At 51.5% G+C, this 24,492-nt stretch overlaps 1 protein-coding gene across 4 annotated transcripts in view; it reads left to right on the top strand.

Annotated features, from left to right (window-relative positions):
• ROR2 (receptor tyrosine kinase like orphan receptor 2) overlaps window positions 1-24,492 on the top strand; it is a 217,016-nt gene that overhangs the window by 153,437 nt on the left and 39,087 nt on the right. For all 4 annotated transcript variants that reach the window (XR_009867680.1, XM_062208581.1, XM_062208583.1 and 1 more), the window contains exon 2: window positions 15,055-15,132. Coding sequence is in view for 3 of the 4 variants with exons in the window: in XM_062208581.1 (XP_062064565.1) it covers window positions 15,055-15,132 (78 nt within the window). In the remaining variant the exon portion in view is untranslated. The remainder of the gene's footprint in view (window positions 1-15,054; window positions 15,133-24,492) is intronic.

A 24,492-nucleotide genomic window follows, 5' to 3' on the forward strand; every position in this document is an offset into this window, starting at 1 on the left:
AAAAATGCTTTAAATGCCAAGCGGGAGCCCACCTGCAGCCTGCAGAAACGGGCAGGCACATCCACGCTGAGCTGATTACCCGTGTCATGAGGCCGTGATCGATGAGTTTAGGGCTTCTGGCTGTGAAAATAAAAAGGCCTCAAAGAAAAGCTTGGAAACAACTATGATTTATGAGTTTACGAGTCTCCCTTAGGCCAAACAATGAATTGAAAAATGTCCTTTTTGTAAGGAGTACGGGAAAGTACGAAGTGTCTGGTGATGTGGTTGCTAACATTTTTTTTAATACATTCTTTTCCTTTAAGGAGGTGCTTAGAAATGGCAAAGGCATTGGTTTATAGCGAAAATTAAAAACTCATAGTTGAAGTTGCATGCATCTTAGGATAAGCGTCTAGCAGTGTTTTAAATTGCTCCTTCATATTCAGCGTTAATGCTAATGTACCTTAGACTACACTTGCTTATGTTCTTTCAAAAGTCTTGCTCTTCATAATGTAGAAATCAGGTAGCATCTCGTGGTTCCCAAGGTGTTAATATGCTAGGAGCAAGATATTCAGGAATTCCTGCTGGAATATGAAGACTCTGTCTTCCTGTTGGAAAACCACAGGTGCAGTTAGATTTTAGCATGCATTTGTGCTATGCTATGATTTTTTTTTTCCTTTTTATTTATTTATTTTTTATTTTTTTTATTTTTGACAGGCAGAGTGGACAGTGAGAGAGAGAGAGAGACAGAGAGAAAGGTCTTCCTTTGCCGTTGGTTCACCCTCTAATGGCCGCCGCGGTAGCGCGCTGCGGCCGGCACACCGCGCTGTTCCGATGGCAGGAGCCAGGTGCTTATCCTGGTCTCCCATGGGGTGCAGAGCCCAAACACTTGGGCCATCCTCCACTGCACTTCCTGGCCACAGCAGAGAGCTGGCCTGGAAGAGGGGCAACCGGGACAGGATCGGTGCCCCGACCGGGACTAGAACCCGGTGTGCCGGCGCCGCAAGACGGAGGATTAGCCTGTTGAGCCACGGCGCCGGCCTACTATGCTATGATTTTTAATGCTATGATTCGTTAACATTTTAACATTATTTGAAAACTAGAAATCTCTTTCATCACAGACTTTCCAAGGATTTATCTTGCTTTACTACTTCTTTTATTTAAAAAATAAACTAGTTTTTTTTTTTTTAGTTAAACAAGAAACATCTAAATGTGCTAAGATGATTCTGACAGATGCCAAAGCTGTTTCCCTTTCAAAGTGGAGTATTGATGTTTCCAGTTTCCTGTTGAATTGTCTATTTCTTCCTTTACTTCTGTCACTTTCTGCTTCACGTATGGTAGGGCTTTGTTCATGTGCATTTGTCATACATGATAGATTGACCCTTTTATCATCATAAAATGTTCTTCTTTGTTTCTGGTAACAAATTTGTTTCATATTGGCCCACCTCCAACTTTCTGGATCTTTTCATCCTAGTTGTGTGTTTGAATCTGAAATGTATCACTTACAGGGGTTGGTTTCAAATTTCATTATTTATTTATTTAGAAGGCAAAGAGACGAAGAGAGAGGGAGACAGAAATTCCCCCATACGCTGATTCGCTCCCCAAATGCCCGCAGGTGCCTGAGCTGGGCCCGGCTGAAGCCAGGAGCTCTGAACGCAGTCCAGGTCTCCCACATGGTACCTGGGCCCAGCTATTTCAGCCATCGTCTGCCACCTCCCAGGGTGCACATTAGCAGGAAGCTGGAATCAGGAGTGGGGTTGGGGCTCAAACACAAGCATTCTGGTTCGGAATCATGGTTGTTCCAAGCAAGGCCCTGACTGCTGTGCCAATTGTCTGTCCCTGAAGTGGATGGCTTATGACAGCAAATGAATGAGTGATGTTTTTCAGTCCATTCTGCCAAGCTTTGTGTTTGGGACAGGCTGCAGCCAGGAGCCAGGAGCCTGGAACTCCATCCAGGTCTCCCATGTGGGTTCAGGGGCCCAAGCACCTGGGCCATCCTCTTCTGCTTTTCCAGGTGAATTAGTAGGGAGCTAGATCAGAAGTGGAGCAGCCAGGACTCAAGCCAGCGCCCCATATGGGATGCCCATGTTGCAGGCAGCAGCTTAACCTGCCGCACCACAACACTGGCCCCAAATATGTGTTATTTTATGAATAGTTGCATCTTAATTTTATTTTAAAAAACCTGGTTTGAGTTAATTCTAACAATAGTGTACAAGAGCTTTGCTGCAACCCCCCCGCCTCTCCTTTGAACTGTTAGTGTCGAATATGTGACACGTTTATGAGTTCCAAGTCTGTCAACATGGTTTTAGAATTCAGGTCTAATGCATTAGTCTTTTAAACCAAGTAAGTGGAGTAAAGTTAACCCCACCACCCACAACGTTTATCCTGCCTTTTTACCTCTATGGCTCTTGTTTCTCTTTCCTTGTGTGAGTTAGAACCCCTTCCCAGCATGCTTTGCTTTCATTCTGAATGACTCTAGTATTTCTTGTAGCGCGCTCTGCTGCTGACAGCTTTTCTCAGGTTGTGTTTATGGAGAAACACCCTGACGTCTTCGTCGGTGAGGAGCGGAGCTGGCTGCAGAGCCCTTGGTTGAGCCTCTGGCAGCGCTGGGAGTGTGTCCTCTGGTTGGGTTCTGATCCGAGGCCAGCTCATAATCGTGTGCGCATCCCCGGCACATTGGCAGATGAGTCACCGCTCTTGCTGCCTGCACAGCGCTGCCCCTTTCTGTGGTTTGCCGCTCCCGTGTCTCCTGGTGAATATCTTCACGTGTATCCTCCTTGGGGTACCTTGAGTGTCTTTCCTCAAATTTAGTGTTTGCATTTTAACTGATACATAATCGTACATACTTACAGGGCATAGAGGGACATTCCGATCTGTGCATATAATGTGCACGATTACATCAGGAAGTTAGCCTACGCATCGCTTCAAACATGGCTCATGTCTTTGTCTTGGGAACATTCAAAAGCTCTCTCTTTAGCTACTTTGAAATACGCAGTGAGTGATTAATTATGCTCAGTCTACAGCGCTGTGGGCCATGCGGGTTTTTACTTCTCATAGTAACCAGTGTTACTACAGTGTCTTCAGCTTCCTCGGGAGTGGCCGTGGTTGGTCTGTCTGCGCCTGGATTATTGCCCTTAACATGCCTGGTGTCACAAAGGACAGGGTCTCATGCTTTCCCGAGGCTGAGCAACGCTGTGTTGTGTATACATGCCACTCTGTCTTCGTGCCGCCATCCTTCATGGACGCGTAGGTTGATTCCGTGTCTTGGCTGTTGTAAACATTGTATGCATTCCCAGTAGTGGGGATTGCCGGGGCGGGGGCTGGTTCTGTGAGTTTTTAGAGGAACTGCGGGAATGCCCGTTCCCATCAAACTGGGTAGGTTTTTGGTTATTATTCTTCAAATATTTTTTCTTTCCTTCTTCTCCTGGATTCCATTATATACGTGTTGGTATCCTCTGTCATTTTTTTTTTTTCATCATTTCTTTTTCCACCCTTCTCCCCAGACTGGATAATCTCTGTCGATCTGTCTCCTAGCTCACTGATTTCTTTCTTCCGCCACCTCACGCCCGCTGTTGAATGCATCCAGCGGATTCTGGTGATCTCACTGTCAACTCTAGAATTTCCATTTGATTCTTCTAATTACTTTGCTGATATTCTCTATCTGGGGGAGATGAGCTTGTTGGGGTTTCCCTGGCTTCTTTGCAGAGATCTCTTTCTTTAGTTACTTGAACACATTTATCATAGCTCACTGAAAGTCTTTGTGTAGTAAGTCCAAAATCGTGGACTCCTCGGGGTCCTTTTCCAATGGCTGTTTACTTTTCACTCCCGCGTGTGTGGTATGCTTTCGTGCTTCCTTGCACTTCTCATAATTCTCTATTAAAAATGGCCATTTTAGATGATAATATTGTAGCACTTTGGGGAGCAAATCCCTGAACCCTTCAATAGTTTCCTGTTGCTGCTGGGATTTTATTTTTGTTTTGTGCATTTCGGCTGTTGGTGGTGTTCTTTCTTGGTCCTGTTCCAAGGTTTCTGTATTTCCTATAGTGGGTGACCGCCGAATCCTGTGCTGTGTGTATATTTTTAAGTTCTTTTTATTTGCAGCCTGGATTCCTTAGGGATCACATCTAGCCTGGACAGCTGCATCAGAAGGTTTGTTCCATGTTCTGCCCGTGTGTCTTGTGCCAAGGGGGCCTGGGTGAGACTCGGACGGTTCTCAGACACCCTTGGCTTTCCCTTCCTGATTGCACAGGGAATTGCGCTCACTCAGGGATGAGCGAGGGCTGCCTTCTGCTTCCCAGGCCTTGCCTAACTGTGTGTGAGCCCTCTGCATGTGCACAGCCAGACCTGTAGCAGGTTAGAGTTTGGAAGTTCCCCGGGTCCTCTAATGCTTTGGGATTTCCTTTCAAATTCTGGGCCAGGCTCAGGTTTCTTCGAAGTTGTAGCCACAGCATTAGGCATCCGAGGTGTGGCAGCAGGTTGTTGAGCTCTGAGTTTTCCCAGACAGAATATTGACTTGCAATGGGACTGGCGCTTCTCACGGAGGGCTGTCTGCAGGGCACTGAACCGGGGGGGGGGGGGGGGGGGAACCATGGGAGTGGCCCCCATTACCCTCGACAGGCCCACTGTCACGTCAGGTTCCGGTGGGAGATGATTTTTCCTTCATTCTGTGGCTCTGGTTAACTCCCTCGGTTGTGAAAGTATTAGCTGTGGTGGTTTTGCCCATATTTTTTATCGTAGCGGGAGAGTGAGTCCAGTCTGGCCCTCACTCCACCATCCTGGAAGTGAATTCTCCCAAATGTCCTCTTGAGTCTGGCTTCTTTCCCCGAGCAAAATGTGCTGGTCTCCCATGTAGGTGCAGGGGCCCAAGGTCTTCTACTGCTTGTCCAGGCACATTAGCAGGGATCAGAGGTGGAGCAGCTGGGACTCGAACCGGCGTCCATGCTTGGAACGTCTGCCTCAGCCTCCCCTGCTAGGTTCTCATTGCCAGTTCTGTTAAGAGAGAACTTCCCTGCCCTTTCTGTCCTTGACCTCGAGATGACCTGGTTTAGATGACATCACAACACCCACAACTCCCAGAACTCCCAACTACCTTTCCAGGCTGCAGTGGCCCTCCCAGCTCCAGGAGGAACCAGCCCTGCCCACACCTGTGGTCCTGCCTCCAGGACCGTGAGGAAATGCGTTTGTTGTATAGGTGGGCTGTGTGACGGTTACGGCAGCCTCAGGCAGCTAATGCAGAAGCCACCTTAACAACCTCACTGCCACTGCCCTGGGTCGCATCAGACCTCTAGCCGCTGTTAGTGGTCTCGGGATGGCTGGCAAAAACCTGCTTCTGCACCTGCCAGCAGGCTGGCTGGGAGGAGAGCCTTGGGTGCCAGTGATGGAGGCTGCTCCAGAGCTTCAGAACCCACTACCTCTGTATCTCACTGCCTCCACCCTGAGACACCTGGGTCAACCGCAGATGCCCTCAGCAGAGCCTGCACCCCAGGGCTGCAGCAAGTGCAGCTGAGGCCATGGGACTCCACCTTAATCTGATTTTTTTTGAGAGGTAGAGTTACAGACAGAGAGAGGGAGAGACAAAGAGAGAGGTCTTCCATCTACTGGTTTACTCCTCAAATGTCCGCAAGCGGCGCCCATATGGGATGTTGGTGCTGCTGACAGATACTTAACCTACTATGCCATAGTGCTGGTCCCTCTCCTTATTCTAATTAAAATAAAATACCTTCCTTCCTTGCCATGGAGCAGTGCAAGGGCTTAAAGGAACCCCTGCCTCCCACTCCATCCCCCCCTTTAACTAGAAACCGTCCAGAGATTCAAGGTGAAAAGGTGACCCTCTGTATACCTGGGAATGAGTGACGTTCAGAAGGTGGTTCTGGGGAGCCAAATGGAGAGGCACAAGAAACTTGGAGGATCTGCCTGCCATTTCTGTTTGCTCTTATGTTGGTTTTGAGGCAGAGACAAGCAACCACGTGTTAGGGAAAAACAGACTCTGCACCCTGCTGTCAGAGCTAGGGGCGTGGGCTCACGCCTTCCCAGCCCCACCTGGGGGAGTGGGAGTGGGGCGCGCTGCAGTGGGATGCCAGGGGCTGTAGATGTTGGCAACTAGATGGGCTGTGAAAGGCCCCAATTCAGCTGCCCACATGGCCTCTCTTCCCTGTTGGCCAAATATTCACTTGGCCTCTGACAGTGGTCTTTTGTTGGGAGGGACTCGGGGGTCCGGCGGGGGCAGACGGTAAGAACATGCTGTAGGCAGGCAGCATCGGAGGGGGCTGGGCCAGTACGTGGACTTAATTGAGGGTTTTATATGTTTGCTACAGAAGTGGAATCAAAGCGAAGGTTAAATTGCTGAGGGCCGGTGGTTACTGCGTTTGCAAGTTGTTGAACTCTGCTGCTTCGTATTTGCAAAGCAGAGTCAGGCCGGCCCTTCAAGGCATACGGACCAGGGGCTAGAAATAACGAAAATAAAACATTACAAACTGTTAAGACGACTACCGATTAGGTCGTGGCTGCTGCACCGGAATGCTGGACGCGGGTGTTTAGCTGGCTGTGGAAACAGACGGTGCAAGGCTTCGAGACGAGAGCTCCCAGAAAGACGATGGAGCGTCGGGAACGCACTTTTCCTGGCCCCCTTCCCGGACAGGGGGCTCACCTTTGCTCCTTCCCGCCTCTCCCACTTAACTGTTGCGTTCCAGCCTCACGGAGGGTTTTTGACTTGACGTGTTGGGGCCAGCAGCCCCTGTTCCTGGTACCTGCGGTTGCGAGTGGGCAGGTGGATGTCTCTGCCCAGCTCGGTGCGGAATCTCGCGTGCTGCGCTGGAGGCTCCCGTGTGTGCGGTGTCCCCCGTCCCAAGCTGAGGTCTTTCTCCACACCCCAACTGCTTTCTTTCTCACATCCTGGTAATTACACCTTGTCGTGAGGAAGGCCACATCGAAGAGTGGCAGGCTTTGGTGAATAAAATACCCTCGCTAATTAAAAGGAAACCACTTTGAAGTTATGGGAATACTCCCCAAGACTGCGTCTAATTACCTCTCAATAAGCGTACTGATTCAGATCACCAAGTAAAGAGATGAATGGATGAGAAGTCTGAATAATAGAACACGTTGAAAAGAAACACAAATCAAAACCAGAATGCACCATGGATTCAGCTCCAAGGGCACAGGTTGCGCGTCGTTAGTACATTCTTGATTCCTGGTGTCTCTGCTGTTCCCCCAAGAACCTGGGGATCAGAACAGAAGCACTTGGCTGTTTTGGCAAATACACGAACCTCATAGCTTGTCATCGTCCTAGGTCAAGAGGCCACACTGCGGGTCCATGTTGAGAGCAGGATTGCAGAAGAGTTTTCTGACAAATCTGCAGTGTCTGGGTATCCAGAATTGGCACTCATTTGAGTGGGCACCTGCAGCTACTGCAGGCCCAGGTGTGAAATTCACACTGCCAGCAAGCATCACCACTAGCAACAGTGAATCTACTCCCTTTAGGTGTTCCATGGACACCGATTGGGTCAGCCCCCTGGTGTGCACGGCATTGGTCAAGTGCAACGGAGAACACGCCATCAGTGCCTTTAACGTAGCATTCATTAAACCCCCAACCTTCGCCAACGTGTCTTCCTGTCTAAGTATTCACTGGCGTGTGTATGAATCTCAGATAACTCATATTAAATCCGTGTATCTGGGTTGTACTCGATTCACTTGTTGGCACTCATGTCTGGCTTCGGTGCCATTCCCGACGCTTGCGCAGTGAAGAATGTCTGTGTTTACGAAGGCAGAATATTCTCACACAGCTCTTCTTCCCCTATGAGCTTTGGCGAAGGGATGGACCAATGTGGAATGGGCGATTGTCTTCCGGTAAACTTTACTTTAGCCTGAGTTCAGATTTACAGGATTGTCGGATGACGCGTGCACCCCGAGCCCAGTTTCTCCCCCCCTTTTTTTTTTGACAGGCAGAGTGGACAGTGAGAGAGAGAGACAGAGAGAAAGGTCTTCCTTTGCTGTTGGTTCACCCTCCAATGGCCGCCGCGACCGCGCACCGCGCTGATCCGATGGCAGGAGCCAGGTGCTTATCCTGGCCTCCCATGGGGTGCAGGGCCCAAGGACTTGGGCCATCCTCCACTGCACTCCCTGGCCACAGCAGAGAGCTGGACTGGAAGAGGGGCAACCGGGACAGAATTCGGTGCCCTGATCGGGACTAGAACCCGGTGTGCCGGCGCCGCAAGGCAGAGGATTAGCCTAGTGAGCCGCGGCGCCGGCAGTAATAGTACCTTATCCTTGATCAGCATCCATGCTCTTCTCACGTCTTTATATTTTACTTAATATCCTTGTCTTGCTCCAGAATCCCAGCCTGGATACCACATTCTGTTCAGTCTTTGCTTCCTGGACATAGGTGTAATTAAAGATTGATTTATTTATTTGAAAGGAAGAGTTACCAGGATGATGGGGGAGGAAATAGAGAGATAGATCTTCAATATGCTGGCCTCAACATCCGGGGCTGGGCCAGTCCGAAGAAGGAGCCTGGAACTCCCACGAGGGTGCAGGGGAGCAAGCACTTGGGCCATCTTCCATTGTTTCCCCAGATGCATTAGCAGAGAGTTGGAACAGAAACGAATCAGCCAGAGCTCGAACTGGCTCCCATATGGATGCCACCTTAACCTGATGTGCCACAATGCTGGCCCCATAAGGTGAATTTTTGACATGGAGAAAACATTTTATGTATCATTCCATTAAATCCACCCACACTTCATTATTAAATGTTCTCTTTAACAGAACTAGGAAGGGCCTTGTGACTCTTTGCTGCCAGTGCTGCCCGAGGCTTGAGTTTCCTGGTGGCCTGACTGTGTTTGCACAAGAAAGTCACCCACATGCAGTGCCTAAGAGCCAGAGCCACTGTGCACGACACGGATCTGCTGCTCTTGCCTGGCAAGGTTGGCACATGTATTAGCCTTTGCACCAAAACAAGCGCCTAAAGGACTCCTTTTTCAAAAGAAGAATGAAGCCCTGAAGAATGCATGCAGACGAGCCTCTTCTCAGAAGTGCTGCTGTGACCAGGTGCAGGAGGCCCCTCGGCCTTCCTGTATCTCTTCCAGCCATTGAGGACGTAGGCCTGGCTTCACCAGCGGGCCCGGGGAGGTGCCCACACCGGCTGAAAACCAAATGGGCATTAATGTAAAGAACCACTGCGGCCCCCAGCTTATCCACGGAGGAATATGTTCCAGGACCCCCGGTGGATGCCCGAAACCACAGATAGTAACAAGCCCTACAGACACTAGGTTTTTTCTTAGACATGCTTACCCATGAAGAACTTGAGTAGTGTAAGGGACCTTAGCATTCACAGTTTTGGTGTCTGGTGGTGGTGCAGGGGTCCTGGAAGCAGCCTCCCTCTAATACTGAGCCATGCATGTACTTCCCTCTCATATTGTTCTTACTGATGCTTGGAAGAAACAGTATCTTGCATGACCACAACCATTCTGCACCTAAGCTTTATGTAGAATAGGAAGATGACACTTAAACACGTGTTTAAAATTTGAGAGGCAGAGAGACAGAGACAGACAGATGGACAGACCAGTAGAGAAAACTCCCCATCCACTGGTTCACCCCATGAATGCCTAAAGCAGGCAGACTTGGTCAGGCCAAAGCCAGGAGCTGGGAACACAACCAGGTCTCCCATGTGAGTGGCAGGGACCCAACTACTTGAGCCATGACTGCTGCTTCCCAGAGTTTGCATTAGCAGGACTCTGTAGCCAGGAGCAGAGCTGGGTACCAAACCCAGGAGCTCTGTAATGGGAAACAAACATCTCAATCAGTGTCTTGACCGCTAGGCCAAATGCCTGCCCCAAGATGACCTTGTTAATTTTGAAGAATAAAGGCTGCGTTTATTCATCAGTTAGCAAGTAGTCACCGAGTGTCATTCAGTTGGAACTGAAGGTGTCCATTCTAAGGATCACGGTGAATGAACATCCTAAATTCGTATACAAAGATGCTTCAAGAAGTGCATGCAACATGGAAGTAAAAATAAGTTTATTTTGGCACAAAAAGTTTTGAAAGTCATTCACTTTTTCATAGTAAGCATTTTCCTTGAACTTTATGAAGACTTCTCCCATGCATAGATTTCAAATTGTTTAGTAGTTTATTTATTTATTTAAAAGACAGAGGGACTGGGAGGGAGACACACAGAGAGAGAGAGAGAGAGAGAGAGAGAGAGAGAGAGAGAGATCTTTCATCCACTGGTTCACTCCCCAAATGGCCATAATGGCCAGGCCAAACCAGGAGCCAGGAGCTTCTTCCAGGTCTCCTGTGTGGGTGGCTTGGGCCCAGGTACTTGGCCCATCCTCTGATGCCTTCTCAGGCACATTAGTAGAAAGCTGGTTGGGAAGCAGAGCAGCCGGACTTGAACTGGCCCTCTGATATGGGATGCCAGTATCACAGGCAGCGGCTTAACCTGCTGTACCACCAGTGCCAGCATCATCAGATTTTTGTGCCAAAAGAAACCTAACTGTTCATTTCATTTTCCACGCATCTAGTGAAATGCCCTTGTTAGAACCATATTTCACTTTCGGAAGAAATTCACTCGTGGCTTTTCGACCCCGCACATCTGGGTCTCAGGACCTGCGGGGCTTCTTGCGTCAGAAGTGAACAACTTGAAATGCTACCCATTTTCCTGAACGTGAGTTTGATGCACTCTTTTGCTCAGCGGGCAAAATCAATTTCACCCAGGCTGAAAGAAAGAAAAAAACAAATCAAACCCCGGCGTATGTACTAAAACGGCACAACGTGCTCAGGAAGTACCCTGCAACTCTGGCGTCATCGGCGACTCGTGGCAGGGGTAGGGCGGCCCCTGCGCGTGTGGAAGAGCAGACTTTGGGTCGCCTCCGTCTCACGGCCTGGGAAGCGTGCTTCTCCATGTCCGAGAAGGCCTCTGAGTCGGAAGGTGACCGGGAAGAGCCGGAATCCTGCCACCGGGGGACTAGGGTGGTGGAGCTTATTTTTCTTCAGGGTATATATTTATTTGACTGTTTCACACCATTTGTCCGTTTCTAAGCAGTTAATAATTTTACGGCTCTTTTCACTGTATATATGTGTGTGTGTGTGTGTGTAGTCAGGTGTGTTTTGTTTCCTGTGGTCTCTCTACATTTAAACAGTGCTGAGTGATGGCAAGTGTGACATACCCACTTAAAATGTCAAACCCAAACTGACATTTTTTAAAAGATTTATTTATTTATCCAAAAGGCAGAGTTAAAGAGAAGCAGAGGCAGAGAGAGAGAGAGAAAGTGTCTTCCATCTGCTGTTTCACTCCCCCATTGGCTGCAATGGCCAAAGCTGGGCTGATCCGAAGCTAGGAGCCAGGAGCTTCTTCCGGTTCTCCCACGTGGGTGCAGGGGCCGAAGCACTTGGACCATCTTCCACTGCTTTCCCAGGCCATAGCAGAGAGCTGGATCAGAAGTGGAGCATCTGGGACTCAAACCGGCACCGTATGGGATGCTGGCACTGCAGGTGGTGGCTTTACCCACAATGCCACAGCACTGGTCCCAAACTGACATCTAATTCTTCCACAAAAACCCACTGTCTGCCTTCTGTGGCTTATGCTTCCATCTAGGTGGTTTTTTTTTTAAATAGTTATTTATTTGTTTATTTGAAAGGTGGAGACAGAGACAGAGAGATCTTCCATCTACTGGTTCATTCCCCAAATATCCACAATAATCGGGACTGGGCCAGTGCAAAACCAGGAACCAGGAGCTCCATCTGGGTATCCCATGAGTGTGGCAGGATCCTGAGTATTTGCACCATGATTCATTGCCTCCCCAGTGCATTAGTGAGAAGCCGAATCATAAGTGCAGAATAGATAGAACTGGACCCAGCGTCCTATGTGGGATGCAGGCATCCCAAGTAGTGGCAGAACCTGCTGTGCCACAATGCCAGCCCTGTATCTGTGTTCTAGTGGCAGGCTTGCTAGCCTTCCCCCAGGGACTCAGCACCTGCCATCCTTGTACTGTTGCAAGATGGAATGTATACAAATACTAGCCCAGGAGCAATGGGTGTGCTTGTCTAGGAGAGACCATGGTGGGGGCAGGTTTGGAGAACAGATGTTGCTTCTTAATGGTTGGAGAGGTTTTATGAAAGATGGTACAAACTAGAATTGACTGGAAAGGTAGAAGAGAGAAGCCCTGGCCCATCCAGAACAAGTCTGCCCTGCCACTGGGGAGAGAGCTGAATGTGGTTTGGGGACCAGTTAAATGGTGAGGATTTGCTTGGAGAGACATTGGGCCTGTGAAGTGTAAAGCAACCAGTGTGAAGACGTTTGAGTGTTTTATTCTCATTCTGTCCCCCAATCTCTTGAACCGCTGGACCTCAGCTTTTCCAAACAAGGGTGCATCATAAGGGCATCTGAAGTGTCAAGTGGTGTGTTAATTCTTTTTTGGAGAGAGGGAGGGAGAGAGAGAGAGAGAGAGAGAGAGAGAGAGAGAGAGAGAGAGAGAGAAACACTGTCATCCACTGATACACTTTCCAAGTGCCTGAAATACTCCCTACCTCATCCCTCCACCCCAGCTACTGGGCCCAAAGTCAGACCGGAATGCAGTCTGGGTCCCCAACCCAGCTCCTCCAGACATCACCACTGCCTCCCAGGATTTGCATTAGCAGGAAGCTGGAGTGGGAGTGGAGCCAGGCAGCCTGGTGTGGGATGTGGGAATCGGAATCTTAATCAAGGGCTTAATCGAGGACTTGCTAGGACAATTACCTGCTTTGTGAATTCTTATCTCTCATTTTTTAACCTAATGAGGTCATCCCATAACGCATTGTAAACTGTCTTGTTGGGGAGATACGTTGTTTCTTGAAATTGCTGCTTTGTGTTGTTCGGTTTTAAGGTGTACAGCACGCCATTTTGATATACATGTCCGTAGCAAAATGATTACTACAATTAAGCAAATCATCTTGTCACCTGCTGTAGTTGTCTTTCTGTAGGGGAGGGCTGGTTGGGGTAAGTGCACCTAAAATCTACTTTCTCAGCAAATTTTCAGTACATAATATTATAAACTATCTCGAGTGACATAAATTTTCCAGTTTAACTGTTTTAAAGGTAGGATTTAGTGATATTAGGGACATTCATGTGATTGTACAACCATCACCAGCATCCATCCCTAAACTCGTTCCATCTTTGCAAACGGAAGCTCTGTCCCCATTCAACACTTCACTCCCATTGTCTCCTTCCACATGGGGAGCCATCGGCAACTTTTCTATGATTTGATGACTCTGGGAACCTCATGTACAAGGAATCATGCAGACTCGTGCTGTTGTGACTGGCTTGCTTCACGCAGTGTCATGTCCTCAGAGTTTACCCATATCATAGCAAGCAGGAACACACACACCCCCACCCTTTTTGAGATTTATTTATTTGAAGGCAAAGCAACAGAGAAACAGAGACAGAGACAGCGGGATCTTTCATTTGCTGATTCACTCCCCAAATGGCCACAGCAAGCAACAAGGTTTGCTCCAGGAACTCCATTGGGGTCTCCCACGTGGGTGGCAGGAACCCAAGCCCTCGGGCCATCTTCTACTGCCTTTCCATCTGCATTGGTAGGGAGCTGGATCAGAAGCAGAACAGCAAGGTGTACAGACTGGCTCTCCAATATGGGATGCATGGAGTGCAAGCAGCAGTTCACAATGTGCCACAACACGGGCCCCTTCCCTTCTAAGGCTGGGGAATATCTGTTGCCTGTGCACCCCCTCATGGGCTGTTGATGTCACAAACCCAGATCCACACGGGGGGTGTGTCGCTGCGTCATCTCTGACGTCGCAATTTCTAACTGCCCACCTCCACCCAGCCGTGGGACTCTGTCAGGGCCAACGTCCTGGGTAAAGTCGGGAGGCAAAACTGAATGGGAGGCCGGCACCGTGGCTTAACAGGCTAATCCTCCGCCTTGCGGCGCCAGCACACCGGGTTCTAGTCCCAGTTGGGGCGCCGGATTCTATCCTGGTTGCCCCTCTTCCAGGCCAGCTCTCTGCTATGGCCCGGGAAGGCAGTGGAGGATGGCCCAAGTCCTTGGACCCTGCACCCGCATGGGAGACCAGGAGAAGCACCTGGCTCCTGGCTTCGGATCAGCGAGATGCGCTGGCCGCAGCGGCCATTAGAGGGTGAACCAACGGCAAAAGGAAGACCTTTCTCTCTGTCTCTCTCTCTCTCACTATCCACTCTGCCTGTCCAATAAATAAATAAATAAATAAATAAATAAATAAATAAATAAATAAAACTGAATGGGAGAGGGGCTCATGTGAAGACCCCAGGCAGCTTCCTGGGTTGTCAGCCTCACCTGCCCATCTTTCCCTGGGACTTGGGGGCTGGGGGTGGCGCCTCAGTTTGTGCTGTATTTAAAGCTGACTGTTGAGCCCTGAGCAACCCAGATCTGTGCTTGCTCTTGGGGTTTGGGGGTGCCGGGGTGTGGTTGCTCCAGCTGAGATATTCCAGCATCTCCGTGGGGTGGGCAGGTGCGCGAGGGATTGGATTGCTCTTGTGCAATCCAAGATGAGCAAGTCTCTGCTTTACGGTGATGGGATTGGTCCACACTTGGCTGCTGCCCCTGGGTCTGGGACGGGGGAGGGGAGAGGATAAGTTTCTTAAGAAGTTCTCTGCTTCTGAACTTGTTATCTAATTACTGGGGCCTCCATCTGCAGGACAGCAGCTGAAGCTGGCCACAGAACAGCGGTATTCAATGTCTCTTCCCCGTCCCCGGATGCCACCCAGGGCCCGAGTCACGTGTCTCCCTGACCTGTCCCAGTAATGGAGCACTTGCGTTTGTTGTATTTGGGATGTAAGGGATCTCCAAAAAGTCCGTGGAAAATGCATACTGTGAAAAATAATAAGCATGGATTTCAACATTTTTGTGCTAAAGTAAACATATTTTAATTCCATTTCCCTTGAACGTTTTGACTTAAAGATTGCTTTTCCTGCTCCATCTGATTTGACACCGTACCAGCCCTCTGTGTGGAAGTCGTTATGGTGTCTTACCCCCTCTGTATTTGCTACAAACAGCAGGCAAATGCAAGGCTCCTGAAGTGAAACTTTTGGTTAACCTGTGTCCTGTGTTCCTTTCCCAGGTGAAGTGGAGGTGCCGGATCCGATTGACCCCTTGGGACCTCTGGATGGCCAGGATGGCCCCATTCCAACTCTGAAAGGTCAGTGGGGAAGCGCAGTGCCCTTCTGGTGTGTTCAGAAGGTCATGTGGACAGACACACAATTGGTTTTGCAGATTCTCTTCTGGGCTGGGCCTCTGGGCTGGTGACGTGGCTCAGCGCTGCCCCCTGTTGATGGGTGAATGCCATGTCCACCGGGAGTCCTGTGTTTTCTTGATTCCCAGGACCCTTGAGGGTTGGTTGGAGCTGGTGGGAAGGTGGCAGGTGGGAGGTGAAAGAACAGGGAGCAGGTGGGTGGGCAAATGGTGCTGGCAGGGGAGGAAGCGACTTTGGGGTGCTCAGGGGGCCTCAAAGGAGCCTTAGGTGCTGGATTCCTTCCCAGGGTCTCCCACTGGAGCTTTGCTCACTTAGTGCACACCATAGACCATAGATTTGTGGAGTTGATAGAACAAATGTCCCCCAGCCTCGAGGAAGTGGTGGCATTGCTGATTGGCACACTGTCACCATGGCACCTGGGTGGTCTTGGGTGGTCTCAGAACCCCATGGGCTGAGCAGCTGAAAGAGGGGACGCTCTTTTTCCCAGTCCTGGAGAATGGACGCTCCAGACCAAGGTGCCAGTGTGGTCAGGCCCTGGTGAGGCTCCTTCCTGGCCTGTAGATGGCTGCCTTCTCACTTTGCTCACATGGCAGGGACAGAATATTCTGTTTGGTTCTTAGAAGGATCTTGCCTTCATGACCTCATCTAACCCTAACCACCTCCCAGGGGCCCCGCCAGCAAACACCACCAGCCGGGGGGGTGAGGGCTTCAGTTTAGGATAGTGGGTAAGGGGAGAGAGGCATTTTTATAATCCTTAGTTGTAGAGTGGCCAGGGCATTTCTGTGCCAGAAGTCGGATCCACCACAGTTTCTAAAAGGAGTTGATTCAGCGGAAGTATTACTCTCCGATTACATAGGTGACGACTTTCAAAATTCCAGCCTCCAAAGCAAGAATGCTGAGAATGGCAGACAGGTTGGGATGGTTCTGTTCCCAGCAGCCCGTTTCAATGCACAGTGCCCATGGCCCACACACACTCACTGGCTGCCCCTCTACTGGCATCTGTGTGAGATCCTGGGACTTGGCGGCGGTCAGAGTTTGTGGTGTCCCTCCTGGAGTTTGCAGGACTGGAGAAAGTCAGGTTACTATAAAATGTGGAGCTCTGGTGAGCGGCCTCCGGGAAGGGGTCAGTTTGCAGGGAGCTGGAAGGGGAAGGAGCATTTTGATTTGGGGACAGCCTGTTGTTCTGAAATCTGGAGAGTGGACCTTGGCTTGGTGAAGGGGACCAGGGCAGTGTGCCCTGGCTTGTGCAAAGGTCCCGAGACAGACAGGACTTGGTGCTTCAGAGGTGCTGAGAGGAAGTGGCCTGGCTTATGGGCAGGACGGGGGCTGGGGAGTCACAGGCTGGCCCTGCACTGTTCAACATGACCTGGCTCTTCAGGTGCTTCAAGATAAATGAAGTGAAGAATTCGGGCCCTCAGTCCTAGGAGCTGCATATACATGTAGCCAGAGGCTCCCATGAGGTTCAGCCTAGACCTAGAACAGTCCAGCCTCACCCCCTCCCTGACCCGAGCTGTATCACTCACAGCTCCTTAGGTCACTGGAGAAGTTTGCGTTTTATTTCACGTTGCTGGAGCTGGGAGGCCTGAGGTTGGGGCCTGAGATCTATGCTGTGAGGGGTTGGCTCTGTCAGCTGGAGGGTGTGATGGAGGAGACCAGATGGAGGGTGTGCAGTACCATGAGCTGGCTTTCTGTGGACTTTGGTGTCCCATGGAGGAATGGGTTAAGATGCGCTGCAGACCTGCAACCCCCGGGGGGGCACACTGGCTTCCTTGTGGGCCTGGGGATGGGAGGGGGCCTGGGACAGGACGTGGGGAGTGGGGTGATCCTGAAGGAGCCCGGGAGGCTGCAGTGTTCATGCCTCACTCAGGAAGATGCATTTGCTTATGGAGGGGAAGCGAAGACCATCGGCTAGAGTTTAATAGACATTTTTATTCCCAGCCAGTCAGCAGCTCCAGACATTTCTAAGTCTGATCTGATGCCTTGGGTAGTGTTCTTTGACCTCCCTTTTGGGTAGGTGAGTAGCACGTCAGGCTGAGATTAGGGATAGGGCCCTGAATGAGTTGCTTACCTGGGATCTGATTGCCTGCTGACTTTGTGAACTCAGAAGTGCTGGGGTTAAAAACCACGTGTGCTTCAGTGTGTTCCCAGTGCCGAGGGGAGTCTCAGTGCAAGTTTGGAAGCTTGCCCTGGACCTCTCCGGGGGGCACAGCAGCCCTGATTGCAGAGGTAGCTCGTCAAGCACGCGTGCACTCCCGCATGTGTGTGTGTGTGTGTGTGTCCGTGTGCACACGTGCAAGCTTACAAAAGCAAAAAGCCCAGGATACCCGGCCCTGTTTCTCTTGTAGTCTGGTAGGTGCTGCAGTTCTGAGCTGGGCTTGGCCAGAACATAGGCGTGCGTACCTTGTGGCTCCAGCAAGTCCAGGGCCCCAAGCTCAGGCCTCCCGGCTCCAACAACGCGTAATAAAACACTAACTTCTCCAGTGACCTAAGGAACTGTGAGTGATACAGCTTGGGTCGGGGAGGGGGTGAGGCTGGACCGTTCTAGGTCTAGGCTGAACCTCATGGGAGTGTGGTTCTGCTTTGGCTCAGTTCCAAGATAGGTGCACTCCCCCTGCCTCCCTCCGCCCCCCTCTAGGAGGGTGCAGGGCCTTGCTTAGCTCACAGCAGGCACCCAGAAGCAGTGCCTACTGTCCTGCTGTTTGTGAGTGTCACAGTCGTGATTCCTGGTGGATCCATCGGCTCCTAAGCACCAGGACCTCCACACCCTCTGGGACAGGATTCATGACAAATGGTCCCCTAAGCCCCCGTGTTCCCCTGGCAACCTCTGGTCCCGTGGTGTGACTTGACTTTTGAGGGACAGCTCTCGTCCCAAAGGGGACTGCAGCTTCCTTCCTTTCCAGCCCCTCACCCTCTAGGGGTGGAAGGAGCGCCTGGCAACCCCATACTCTTGATCCCTGCCCTTTTTGTTCAAACTGCTTCTGGGAGTGTCACGGGTTGGCCACATGTGGCTTAAATTAAATATAAAAATAATAACTGGAGGCACTGTAATAGCCATTTCTTTAATCCAATTACTGTTTACGATGCACACCCATCTGCAGAATCGAGGACAGTTAAATTGGCTGGTTGGGCCAGTCTGTCCATCAGTGACCTGACAGCTTTACTTGGGTCTGAGCAAAACAGAATCTGAGAACTGACTGTAAAAGACAGTGCCAGGGTTTGGCATGTAGCTGTCACCCCTCTGTATCTATGGGTTCCACATCCGGGGATTCAACTAACTTGGGATTGAAAATATTTGGGGAAAAACATTGTGTCTGTACTAGACACGTACAGAGTTTTGTTCCTTGCCATCATTCCCTAAGTAGCACAGTAAGACACCAATTTACATTGTGTTGGGTATTGTAAGTAATAGAGAATTAAAGTGCTGGAGGACATGTGCAGGTTATAGACAGACACTGTTCCATTGTCTCTAAGGCACTTGGGCTCCCGGGGATTTGGGTGTCTGTGGGAAGCTCTGGTAGCAACCCCCAAGGATGCCAAAGAATGACAGGAGTGGACGTATGTGAGAAAATGATCCCAGGGCGTGTTGTGACTTACAGATGAAAAGCTGGCCTTGAATATCTGTATGCCAAAGCACCACGGTTATTAGGACTGACGCTGGCTTTTGGGATCCTGCTGTAGCACCAGTTTAACAAGTGAGTGGAGGTTTGCTGGGAGTTTGGCATTCCCTGTTAGGTCGGACATGCAGTGTGTATACACACATGTATTTAATTGCCTTTGTTCAACTACTTACAAAAGCTTACGTTTGGCCTAGAAACCATTTGCTCTTTTGTTCCAAGGCTATATTTGAAATGCATGTAATACAGCCCGTGTTTTGTAAAATCAGTGCTTTGGAATGTTGTGGGAAGTGGAGAGAATTTCCCAACGCCAGGAGAGGTGGGGCTGCTCTTGTCTCTCCGCTGGCCCCCCGTCTTCTGGCTTGGTGGAAACAGACGCAGCTGCTCATCTGCTGGCCGGGGGGAGGAGCCTGCTCGAGGCCCACGTGGAAGCCCCAGGGGGAGCTCCTGACCGTCCTGTGCAAGGGGAGGGTGTGGTTACAGGTGCCGGGGAGCAGATCCTGCCTGGGCTGCCCCTGCTGTCTGTGACAGGCTTTGGCACGGAACTGAACAAAAATTGTCTTGCAAAGAGAAAACAGCCATCAGCGGAGTTGGCTGCGTTGCCATGGAGACAGTGCCTGTTGCTCTGTGTTTACTGGGCGTCAGTTTCTCAGTTCACATCGGTCATGCATGCTAATTGGCAAACATGTTGCACGTGTTTCTGCTTTATTTTCAAACTTTTTGGGTGTGTGTGTGTGCGTGTGTGTGTGTGTGATGCTTCTGTAGGTTTCACACAGACTGGGGATCTCTCAAAGCTAACCACGCAGAGAGTGAACACAGAATCCTGATCACAGAGGCGGAACGAATGCTGGGTCTGTGATTGAGAACATGGGCTCAGCATGGGCCTGTGCCCTGTGACTCTTGGCCCCTGGCTGAGCTTCCTGAGCTGGCCACAGATACTTTCCAAGCTTCAGTGTGCTACTCTGCAAGATGGGCACAGTGACCGTCAGTCTCGTGGTGCTTCTGAGCTCGCAGTGAATGGGTAGTTGTGTGGCCGATGCTGACCCCAAACCTGGCTCCATGAAGCCTTAACCTTGGTGTCCATGTGCCTGACATCCCCTTGGGATGGGTTGGTACTCCCTAGAACATGGCATGCTCCCTAGGGTCCAGACCAGAGCCTGAGAGGCACTCCGTCCACATCCTCTGGCACTGATGGCCAGCAGGTGACCCAGGGTGCAGAACACTGGGGAGTGTGTCCCTCCTGTCGGATGGATGGAGCATGCTCCCTGAAGTCTCCTCATTTAGACAGCACAGAGAACGGAGTGGTAGGGCTGAGGTTTACCAGATGGCCACGAGGCGGACTTGGGCACCTTCAGCAGTGGATTGCACTGCGGCTTCCGGTCATCTCCCTGCAATGGGAGAGACTCTGTCCTCAGGGAGGGCAGAGTGGGCACATGTAGAGCAGGGGGCAGAGCACGGTGCTGCAGAAATGTGGGGGGAAATCTGGGTACCCACATGGGTACCGATGGACGTGGCCCCTGAGCGTTTACACAGCAGGTGTTTGCTGAAGCCCACAGCATTGTCGGCACCGGCAGCACCTCGGTAGGAAGTGGTGAGGTCCCTGCCTTCCCCGGATTCACTGCCTGCCTCCTCTGAGTAGACGAGGGGCGATCAGGAGGCAAAGGGTGGACAGGGACAGAGGACGGAGAGCAAAGAGGACAACCAGTGAGCAGCAGGAGGACCCGGGTTCCAGGTGCCGCAGGAAGGTGGGGCCGGGATGGGATGAGCGGTGGTCAGGGAGGCTGTGGCTTACTAAGGAGGGGACCTAGAGGCCACATCCGGCCAAACCCCACACAGAGTGGGGGGTGCTCCAGGCAGGAGGTGGGTGGGGGCCGAGTCGCTGCCCCTGGTGGGGTCCTGCTTGTGCACCTGCTCAGCTCTGCTCTTCTGCTCCCTGGGAATGGGGACATTAGATATCCAGGCCAGCACCCTCAAATGCCTATCTTGGAGCCTCTCTTGGACTCAGAGAGCCTTGGGCTGAAAGATTCAGAGGGCCCCCTGCCTCCCACCACCGCCAGCTCATCCCCTGCAGGATGCAGTGAGAACCAAGGAGTTTAGAAGGCTGTGCTCACTGCCTTGCTGGTCCTGGGAGCTCTGGATTCATTTTGCAGGGACATCCATGAGCTTGCAGTTGGCCCTCCACATGTGTGCACTCAGCCAACCTTGGATTAAAAATATTCAGAAAACGAAACAAAGCAGTGTCTTCACCGAGCGTGTACAGACTTTGCTCCCCTTGTCATTATTCTCTACATAATATAGTAGACCAACTGTTCACATAGCGTTTGCCTTGTGTTAGGCCGTAAGAGTTATCTAGAAATGATGGTGAGCAGACAGGATTGTATTTAAGGGACCCGGGCATCTGTGGATTTGGGTATTGGTGAGAAACCCTGGAAGCACTTCAGGGTCATCGTGGCTCAGATGGGTCTGCTACTGTGCAGCATCCGTGGCCACGGCCACTCTCATCTGGACATTGTGGGGGTACGTTTTGTTTCTGTGTGACGTGGGGAGTGACAGCCTCCCAGGCCAGGGCTCTCAGCCAGTCGAGCACTAGGACCCGATGGAAGAGAGACCTCCCCCAGCCAGACTCACTGTCTGGGAGCGAAACAGACCTGTGGTTTTGGAGTTGTAAGCTCTACATCACCCAGGAGATGAGGACCAATAGGGACCCCTCGTGATCTACAGGGAAGGCTCTTTCTCCCTCTGTTGGCTGTGCCTTTGCAGGGCCCACTGGGCTGCCGAAGATCTGGATGAACTGAGCCATCCTTGTGGGCGTCAATGGATTTCAGGGCGTGCCTGGCCGACTGCCATGGGCAGAGTGTGGGCCAGGCTTGTCACGCATCTGTGAGCCCCCCAGGTGAGCCTGGGCCCGTTGGCCCCCTGCTGTCAGCGAGGTGCTTTTTGCCTCCAGGGCTTACTTTTTCTTTCCCCTTCCTCTTTTGGGTGCTCCGTCAGCCCCTCTCCTGCTCCCAGGGGTAGCATTCTGACAACGGCTGCATTTCCCCAGCTGGAGCCGCTGCAGCCACGGCCACTTGCCTCGTGGCTCCTGGGGTGGTCGATGGTTGCTTTGACCACAGGTGGTCCTAGACAGCAGTTCTTCCTCTCTCATCGTGTCTTAAACCTTCCTGCATCTGGCTGTCCTGTGTGTCTGTATCTGTCCCCAGTGCTTGTGCATGCTGTGTGTGTGTGTGTGTGTCCCTTTGTGTGGGTGTCCAGCCCTCTGCTGCTTCGTCAGGCCCTCCCGGTGCTGTGTCACCTGTCTCCTGGCTTCTCATCGCAAAGGCCCGTGGGCTGGCACCTTAAACATCCCGAGTGTGTTCTGGCTCACTTCTGGAGGTTGGGAGTGCAGAGTCAAGGTGTCTGCATAGGGTTGGGTAAGGAATCCGTCCTGGGCCCCTCGCCAAGTCGCACCCGTGTCTGCCCCTCCGTGTCTGTGTCCACATCGCCCTCTTCTCCAGAGGAGCCGGTCCCTGGGTTAGGGCCGACCTCAGTGGGTGTGACTGGCCTGAACTTGCCTGAGGAAGGAGAGACCCTAAGGGACGTAGTTCCTCCCTGCACAGCCTCCTTGGCTCCAGAGGTGCAGACGCTCAAATATCTTTTTCTCATCTTCAGCTCCCTTTGCTTCCCCAAGCCCCCGTGTTCCTCAGTCTCTCTGATGCCCCCCTGTTGCCTGCAGCTGGGTCTGTGGACCACTGGACAGCTCAGCGGGCGAGCAGGAGTGGCATGCCCCCCCTTGCTGGCCCCCACTCGCCACCCACCTCCAGCTGACTCACTGACCTGTTACAGCTCCCCCTGTGGCCAGCGAGTCTTCCTTTTCCCCCGTGCTTCCATGGGCTGTGTCTGTTTCATTTCCTGTCTGTGGTCCAAGCACTGTGACCTCAGGACCCTGGCAGATCGGGCTGTCTTTATCTTTACCTCCCTCCCAGCCCTGCCAATGTGGCCCCACCACGCTCAAACCCCACGCTGGCGACTGTCTGGGTGGTGGGTTGGGCTGTAAAAATCATTAGTCACTGAATGGCCTGACTGGCTGTGAGGCATGGTGATGGGTTCTCCCCTAACCTTTGCCCTCGGGGTGTTGTAATGCATTGCACTTGGCTCCACTGGTAGAACGCAGGACTACCCTGAGTGGGGCCGTGTATTGGGGGGAGGAACCACTTTGGCACCCATGGTTAAAGTTGCACCATGATCACAGAAGGTAGCTCGCTTGGATCGATTAAAGGAGCTAGACTACCGTTCTCGGCTCTTAACACTGTGCACAGTGCTGGCTGCATCCAGCAACTTTGCCGAATGCTCGGCCAGCCGTTCTTGGCTCCTTTCAGCTTGTTAAATTGTGTCTGGAGAGGTTCAGGCAGCTCCAAAGCATTTTTTTTTTTTTGTGAGCCAGCGGAGAGCTCAGCAAACAGTTAGTACAAACCCCATTTTTTGTACAAGAGGGAAAGGAAGCCAAGAGAGGTTACTTGGCTGCTGTAAATTAAACACTGAGGGAGAGAGAGGGGACTGTGTTTTCTCTCCCGAGCCCTTTCTTTCTAGCTTCCATTTTTGGCCTCGGGAGAATTGATGGCAATGAACCTGGCGGACCGAGTCGACCTGACAATGCCTCCGCTTAAATTAACACACGCGTGCTCGATAAAGTACTAGGAAAAGACACAACGTGCTTAGATGAACTTGCAAGAGAGATGGAGAAGTACCCAGGAGCTGGGAATAGAAGGGAAACAGAATTATAGGTGCCAGTCTGGCTGCCATGGCCGAGCCACTGGAGGCCGCCCGCCCCCTGTGTCTGCAGCCGGGGGAGCAGCCTGGTTGTCCTGGGTCCTCAGTCTGAGACAGAGGTGGATTCTGAGGGTGGCGTGGACATGGGCTTACCAGCAATGAAAAGTGGTGCAGCCACAGGCATGTGGCCGTGGAACAGGGGTGGGTCGGTCAGTGGGCCGCAGAGCGGAAGGAGCAGCCACGGAGGTGGCCAGCACGGCCAACGCGCTGCTGCAGGAGCCTCTTACCTCCAGCGCTCTGGCAGAGAGGCTGCCGAAGGTGGGCGCTACGCTGAGAGAATGGACGAGGGGTGGGTGTTTGGTGCACTGCTGAAGATGCCACGCGGGACAGCCACGTGCCACGTTGGAGTGCCTGGAGTCCGGCTGCAGCCTCCTGCCGATGCACACCCCCGGGAGGCAGCAGGTGATGGCTCAAGGACTCACGTAGGAGACGCGGATCGAGATTTAGGCTACTGGTTTCAGCCTGACCCATCCCTGGCTCTTGTAAGCGTTTGGCAGAGGTAAATGGGGGACCTTCCCCCTCCCCTTTCAAATAAAACAATTTTTTAAGAGAATGTATAGGAGTAGGGGAATACTTATAGAGATGCAATGCAATAAATACTTTAAAAGTATGCTTTCACTTGGAATTGGATAGATGACATTATCTTTGATCAGGAGAAATAAGGGCTATGATAAAATTACGTTTGGCTTTAGGAAAGTCAGAGAATGCACACTTCTTGCACCCTAACACAGGGCCCAGGAAATGTCTCTGCTAGGGGAGCAGTCCCGCAGGCCCCGTTTCATCAGCAGAGCTGTGGGTTTCAGCGTGAAGCCAAAAGGATCTATCTACAGGCCTGAGATGCTGTGGGTGAGCCCCCTCCCCCCCACAAAGCCAGGCGAGCCTGCGG

This window comes from Lepus europaeus, chromosome 12 (assembly GCF_033115175.1).
Source record: "Lepus europaeus isolate LE1 chromosome 12, mLepTim1.pri, whole genome shotgun sequence".
Lineage (NCBI taxonomy): Eukaryota > Metazoa > Chordata > Mammalia > Lagomorpha > Leporidae > Lepus > Lepus europaeus.